This window comes from Neoarius graeffei, chromosome 1 (assembly GCF_027579695.1).
Source record: "Neoarius graeffei isolate fNeoGra1 chromosome 1, fNeoGra1.pri, whole genome shotgun sequence".
In the NCBI taxonomy this organism is placed as follows: Eukaryota; Metazoa; Chordata; class Actinopteri; order Siluriformes; family Ariidae; genus Neoarius; species Neoarius graeffei.
The window spans coordinates 58,045,509-58,053,026 of record NC_083569.1 but is presented as its reverse complement, the minus strand read 5'-3'; the positions used below and the strand labels follow the sequence as shown (position 1 = coordinate 58,053,026).

General features: G+C 39.1%; 1 protein-coding gene across 4 annotated transcripts in view; it reads right to left on the bottom strand.

Moving 5' to 3' along the window:
* Nucleotides 1–3,620: 3,620 nt before the first annotated feature.
* kcnip4a (potassium voltage-gated channel interacting protein 4a) overlaps nucleotides 3,621–7,518 on the bottom strand; it is a 154,034-nt gene continuing 150,136 nt past the window's right edge. For all 4 annotated transcript variants that reach the window (XM_060923916.1, XM_060923924.1, XM_060923899.1 and 1 more), the window contains 3 exons: nucleotides 5,811–5,915; nucleotides 5,547–5,609; nucleotides 3,621–3,681 (listed from right to left, as the gene is read on the bottom strand). In XM_060923916.1, the coding sequence (XP_060779899.1) occupies nucleotides 3,634–3,681; nucleotides 5,547–5,609; nucleotides 5,811–5,915 (216 nt within the window). In that variant the 3' untranslated portion in view covers nucleotides 3,621–3,633. The remainder of the gene's footprint in view (nucleotides 3,682–5,546; nucleotides 5,610–5,810; nucleotides 5,916–7,518) is intronic.

Sequence of the window (7,518 nt, the reverse complement as noted above, 5' to 3'; positions counted from 1 at the left end):
ACGGTCTTCATTGAACTCAGGAAACTTTTTTCTTTCAGTGAATGCTTTTCATTTGTCTGAATGCTGAAAATAATTTTAATAGCTCTATTAAACACATTCTGCATGACTGATCTAAGTATCACTCACACCAACACCACACTAATTCACTTTTTTTTTCCGAGCACAAACTGATCAACAGGCAAAACGCAACCAAGCGCATGCATTCAGAGCTATTTATTGAATCGATGTCTCCTATGTGTGATATGCACAGAGAGTACTAGATCTGATTTATCCCTTATGAACCATCTCTAAAATGGTGAAGCGTTCACATAACATGCAACTGCCAGTCCTTCCCCCAGCATTCCTACTGCATTTGTAATACTTATCATCTTGATGCAAAAGGTCTACAGAATATGACCATGTTTCCAAAGACAGTTGATTGTAAACACATTACAAAGAATGCGAACAAATCCCAAAACAATCTTGTCAATTAATGTATGAGTTTGGTCCTGCACATATACCACATTTCCACTAGGTGGCACTATGTTAATGTAAATACACCATCTCTACCACATTGTGGAACTCTCTTTTAATGTTATTTGAAAAATATAATAGTATTAACTTCTTACCTTGACAAGACAATAATAAACTATAAACAGAGGTGAATTTTAAGATCAAATCATCATTGCCTACTAGCAAATCAGGAAAAACATGCTTTTTAAATCGATATAGAAAGTATAACTAAGTGTAATTTCCCCCCTACAGTTCATGTTCACAGTACCAGCAAAAAGATCTGGAAACAATTTCTAACATAAAATAGCAATTTTCCCACAAGCTTGCTTATCAGAGAACCCAGTGCATACCATGAAGCATATTGCTGGTGGTAATTACATTACATGGCAGTTGGAAATGTTGCCTTTGGACAAGTGCTCTTGGATGCTACTGGGAGACAGAAAACATACATCTGCTACCCAGCATGCTTGCTGTTCTGTCTGTGCTGGAGTTAGTCACAGCTCTACCTACACCTTTGATTCAGTCAGCAGGAGCTAATCAGTTCTAATGCTGGAAAACAGGAGGGGGGGGAACAACAGCATAGGGAGGAAAAAGGGGAGACTGGTTTGGAATGACATAAAAGAGAAAAATATGAATGAAAATATGCTCTTTGTAGCTTGTAGCTTGCGACACAATGCAATGAAAAAGCAGCAATGTTCATTGTTTCTATGCCAGACCTGGCGAGAAATAGAACAAAAATATACTTCAAGTGTAAATCCAAATTAAAGACACTGAATTTGCCCAAATTAGTGCCTCTCCTCTGACTTTGGATGTTGAGTTCTTAGCATGCAACCCCCCCCACCCCCCCACCCCACACACACACATACGTATTCTATCTAAGGATCATGAATCAAATCAAATACTTGATGGCTCAAATAGTGCTCTATGCTTGGTGCAATGTTAAAATCTTAGTAAATAAAACCAAACTGCAATATCGTTCTTTTTAAGAATAGTTCTCAAAAGATAAATGTAAAAATAACGACAACGTTTCATTGAGTATATATATGTTATTTACCAGCTGGGAGGTCTGTATGGTGAAATACCGCGACCGAGGTCTTGAAAGTACTGAGCGAGGCCCTCTGGGCCGAGGTCACAGTATTTCACCACATGGACCGACCTTAAGCCGGTAAATAATATATTTTTTTCAAATTCTAACAGAAAACTAGAGCGCCCGAAAGGGAAAACCAAGCCGAGCCGCCATTTTGAATCCTCATGCACAGCTGTAATGCAGATTGCTTTCTCCTCGGTATACAAGTGCACTTCCATGGCAGGAAAAAAAACTACATTTTGCCGCCTATGTAGTCCCCTATTTATACAAAACTGAGTCATTCAGGATTCAGCCATGTTTTTGCTCGGCGTTAGCAAGTTAGAGGTTTTTAGCTTTCTCCTGAAATGTTTTCTTTTATTTCTTCTTCCTCAGGGTAGTAAAACTCGCTTTCGCTGTGAACACTGTCGTTATCGCTATCCATGCGGTAAAATTAATGCTATTCTCCTGAGAAATGCTGGCAAAAATTTATAAGATTTTTGATAATCTTATAGATAAATCTTGTTAAAAAAAGATAAATGTTGACAAAAGATGCTACTATGTTTGTTGTTGTGAACGAGCGAGTCGCCAGAGGTCCGTATCGTAGGATACGGACCTGCTCGCCAGCCAATCAGAGCACAGGATTTGGACCACGAAAAAAATTAATGTATGTTATTTATCAGCTAGGAGGTCCGTATGATGAAATACCATGACTGAGGTCTTGAAAGAGGCCGAGGTCAGTATTCAAGGCCGAGGTCACGGTATTTCACCATATGGACCGACCTTAAGCTGGTAAATAATATATTTATTTTTTACTTTACCAAATTCTAACAGAAAACGAGAGCGCCCGAAAGGGAAAACCGAGCCGAGCCGCCATTTTGAATCCTCATTCAAGGCTGTAATGCAAATGGCTTCCTTACAAGTGCACTTCCATGGCAGGAAAAAAACTACATTTTGCCGCCTATGTAGTCCCCTATTTATACAAAACTGAGTCATTCAGGATTCAGCCATGTTTTTGCTCGGCGTTAGCAAGTTAGAGGGTTTTAGCTTTCTCCTGAAATGTTTTCTTTTATTTCTTCTTCCTCAGGGTAGTAAAACTCGCTTTCGCTGTGAACACTGTCGTTATCGCTATCCATGCTGTAAAATTAATGCTATTCTCCGGAGAAATGCAAAAATAAATGTTGACAAAAAATGCTACTATGTTTGTTGTTGCTGTGAACAAGCGAGTCGCCAGAGGTCCGTAACCGGGGTCCGTATTGTAGGATACGGACCCGCTCGCCAGCCAATCAGAGCACACGATTTGGACCGCGAAAAAAATTAATTTTGTTATTATTCTGATATGGTTGGCAAATGTTCATAAATAAAGCTGGAGAACTGCAATTATTTCATATACACTTTAAAAAAAACAATTCAGCAAATATTTCTAATTTGCTGGGAATTCTCCGTTTCTGGAATGAAAATATCTGTGCCTTTTGGACATAAGTTTAAATTCTTTCACAAAATAGAACATACAGACTGAATTCAGGACCAACGTATCTGTCATGGCTCTTATTTAGAGATTTATAGTAACTCAACCCCTAAAACTGATTCCTCATGCACTGCAAGTATAAAACATGCTCTCTACAGTACATAGTTAAAACTGACTGAGGCTAATGTTCCCTGTCTTTCTCACAAGATTAAGGGCAGAAATAAACGCTACTGCTGTAAGAGGTAATGAAAACTATATTTTCATTTTGTTTCAGTATTATTGGTAGCACTTAATAGAACATGGCTGGGAGATTAAAAGTAATCAATTCCAGCATGACCTCCTATACCGGTGGTGTTCAGTATACTCAATGCACAAACCCCTTCCAAATGGCAATTGTTGTAAACTGCTAATCAAAAGCATGACCTCGCAACTGAAGCTGTAATGAAATGAAGTGAAATGTGGTTTGAACCCAAAAGAATGGTGTTTTCTGGGTTGAGTGTTTGCCTTCCTTTCAAATCCATTTATCTTAATGAGGATATCGGGACACGTGGAGCAGGAAGGTGCTTGCATGAGCCGACTAGCCACCAGAGGTCTGTTGTCCACTCGGTTATTAAATGACATTTTCGAAAAGCTGCATTGATCTCATGATATTTTCGTCCTGCAGAGAACATACAAACACAAGCGATTCATTTCAAATCGATCGTTAAAAAAGCTCAGTCTCGGTAAACACATTACCTTTTTTCAGTTAGCTTTGCTGATCGAATAGACGATGTAAATTAAAATAAATCACTCGCTGTTATGTCTTCTACTACCTTATTCATGTGGAGAAAATGACCCTGGTAGCTATTTTAATGAAACTTATTTGTTTATACAGTGGTGCTTGAAAGTTTGTGAACCTTTAGAATTTTCTATATTTCTGCATAAATATGACCTAAAACATCATCAGATTTTCACTCAAGTCCTAAAAGTAGATAAAGAGAGCCCAGTGAAACAAATAAGACAAAAATATGATACTTGGTCATTTATTTATTGAGGAAAATGATCCAATATTACATATCTGTGAGTGGCAAAAGTATGTGAACCTCTAGGATTAGCAGTTAATTTGAAGGTGAAATTAGAGTCAGGTGTTTTCAATCAATGGGATGACAATCAGGTGTGAGTGGGCACCCTGCTTTATTTAAAGAACAGGGATCTATCAAAGTCTGATCTTCACAACACATGTTTGTGGAAGTGTATCATGACACGAACAAAGGAGATTTCTGAGGACCTCAGAAAAAGCATTGTTGATGCTCATCAGGCTGGAAAAGGTTACAAAACCATCTCTAAAGAGTTTGGACTCCACCAATCCATAGTCAGACAGATTGTGTACAAATGGAAGAAATTCAAGACCATTGTTACCCTCCCCAGGAGTGGTCGACCAAAAAAGATCACTCCAAGAGCAAGACGTGTAATAGTCGGCGAGGTCACAAAGGACCCCAGGGTAACTTCTAAGCAACTGAAGGCCTCTCTCACATTGGCTAATGTTAATGTTCATGAGTCCACCATCAGGAGAACACTGAACAATGGTGTGCATGGCAGGGTTGCAAGGAGAAAGCCACTGCTCTCCAAAAAGAACATTGCTGCTCATCTGCAGTTTACTAAAGATCACGTGGACAAGCCAGAAGGCTATTGGAAAAATGTTTTGTGGACGGATGAGACCAAAATAGAACTTTTTTGGTTGAAATGAGAAGCGTTAGTTTTGAAGAAAGGAAAACACTGCATTCCAGCATAAGAACCTTATCCCATCTGTGAAACATGGTGGTGGTAGTATCATGGTTTGGGTCTGTTTTGCTGCATCTGGGCCAGGACGGCTTGCCATCATTGATGGAGCAATGAATTCTGAATTATACCAGCAAATTCTAAAGGAAAATGTCAGGACATCTGTCCATGAACTGAATCTCAAGAGAAGGTGGGTCATGCAGCAAGACAATGACCCTAAGCACACAAGTCGTTCTACCAAAGAATGGTTAAAGAAGAATAAAGTGAATGTTTCGGAATGGCCAAGTCAAAGTCCTGACCTTAATCCAATCGAAATGTTGTGGAAAGACCTGAAGCGAGCAGTTCATGCGAGGAAACCCACCAACATCCCAGAGTTGAAGCTGTTCTGTACGGAGGAACGGGCTAAAATTCCTCCAAGCCGGTGTGCAGGACTGATCAACAGTTACCGGAAACGTTTAGTTGCAGTTATTGCTGCACAAGGGGGTCACACCAGATATTGAAAGCAAAGGTTCACATACTTTTGCCACTCACAGATATGTAATATTGGATCATTTTCCTCAATAAATAAATGACCAAGTATAATATTTTTGTCTCATTTGTTTAACTGGGTTCTCTTTATCTACTTTTAGGACTTGTGTGAAAATCTGATGATGTTTTAGGTCCTATTTATGCAGAAATATAGAAAATTCTAAAGGGTTCACAAACTTTCAAGCACCACTGTATGCATAATGAGTTTATTATTTTAAAAAGATAAATTAGTCTTACATTTTGGCAGCAGTCTATAAACTCGTCTATGGTGACAACACCATCCTTATTTTTGTCCATTTTCTGTTACAGAGAGAGAGAGAGAGACAAAAAAAATTGTTACAAAACATTGTATTAGCATCACACATCTAAGACCTCTAGAAATAAAGACGAACAGTTTTAATTTCCTTGAGCATGTGCGAAAAAAATTTAGGGAGAAAATTATTTAATCACGAACAGGTTTCACACAGAGTTAGCCAGTAACATGGTAAAAAGTCTTCTCACCTGGAAAAATATCTCCACGTGTTGTCTTGGAGTTTCCTCTTTAAGAATAGGATATGTCCACTTGCCCATCATGTCATAAATGGCTTTCATGATGTCTAACATTTCCTGAGATACAAATCACAAAGGATTATTTTTTATTGATTACAACCCCGATTCCAAAAAAGTTGGGACAAAGTACAAATTGTAAATAAAAACGGAATGCAATGATGTGGAAGTTTCAAAATTCCATATTTTATTCAGAATAGAACATAGATGACATATCAAATGTTTAAACTGAGAAAATGTATCATTTAAAGAGAAAAATTAGGTGATTTTAAATTTCATGACAACAACACATCTCAAAAAAGTTGGGACAAGGCCATGTTTACCACTGTGAGACATCCCCTTTTCTCTTTACAACAGTCTGTAAACGTCTGGGGACTGAGGAGACAAGTTGCTCAAGTTTAGGGATAGGAATGTTAACCCATTCTTGTCTAATGTAGGATTCTAGTCGCTCAACTGTCTTAGGTCTTTTTTGTCGTATCTTCCGTTTTATGATGCGCCAAATGTTTTCTATGGGTGAAAGATCTGGACTGCAGGCTGGCCAGTTCAGTACCCGGACCCTTCTTCTACGCAGCCATGATGCTGTAATTGATGCAGTATGTGGTTTGGCATTGTCATGTTGGAAAATGCAAGGTCTTCCCTGAAAGAGACGTCATCTGGATGGGAGCATATGTTGCTCTAGAATCTGGATATACCTTTCAGCATTGATGGTGTCTTTCCAGATGTGCAAGCTGTCCATGCCACATGCACTAATGCAACCCCATACCATCAGAGATGCAGGCTCCTGAACCGAGCGCTGATAACAACTTGGGTCGTCCTTCTCCTCTTTAGTCCAAATGACCCGGTGTCCCTGGTTTCCATAAAGAACTTCAAATTTTGATTCGTCTGACCACAGAACAGTTTTCCACTTTGCCACAGTCCATTTTAAATGAGCCTTGGCCCAGAGAAGACGTCTGCGCTTCTGGATCATGTTTAGATACGGCTTCTTCTTTGAACTACAGAGTTTTAGCTGGCAACGGCGGATGGCATGGTGAATTGTGTTCACAGATAATGTTCTCTGGAAATATTCCTGAGCCCATTTTGTGATTTCCAATACAGAAGCATGCCTTTATGTGATGCAGTGCCGTCTAAGGACCCGAAGATCACGGGCACCCAGTATGGTTTTCCGGCCTTGACCCTTACGCACAGAGATTCTTCCAGATTCTCTGAATCTTTTGATGATATTATGCACTGTAGATGATGATATCTTCAAACTCTTTGCAATTTTACACTGTCGAACTCCTTTCTGATATTGCTCCACTATTTGTCGGCGCAGAATTAGGGGGATTGGTGATCCTCTTCCCATCTTTACTTCTGAGAGCCGCTGCCACTTCAAGATGCTCTTTTTATAGCCAGTCATGTTAATGACCTATTGCCAATTGACCTAATGAGTTGCAATTTGGTCCTCCAGCTGTTCCTTTTTTGTACCTTTAACTTTTCCAGCCTCTTATTGCCCCTGTCCCAACTTTTTTGAGATGTGTTGCTGTCATGAAATTTCAAATGAGCCAATATTTGGCAAGAAATTTCAAAATGTCTCACTTTCGACATTTGATATGTTGTCTATGTTCTATTGTGAATACAATATCAGTTTTTGAGATTTGTAAATTATTGCATTCCGTTTTTATTT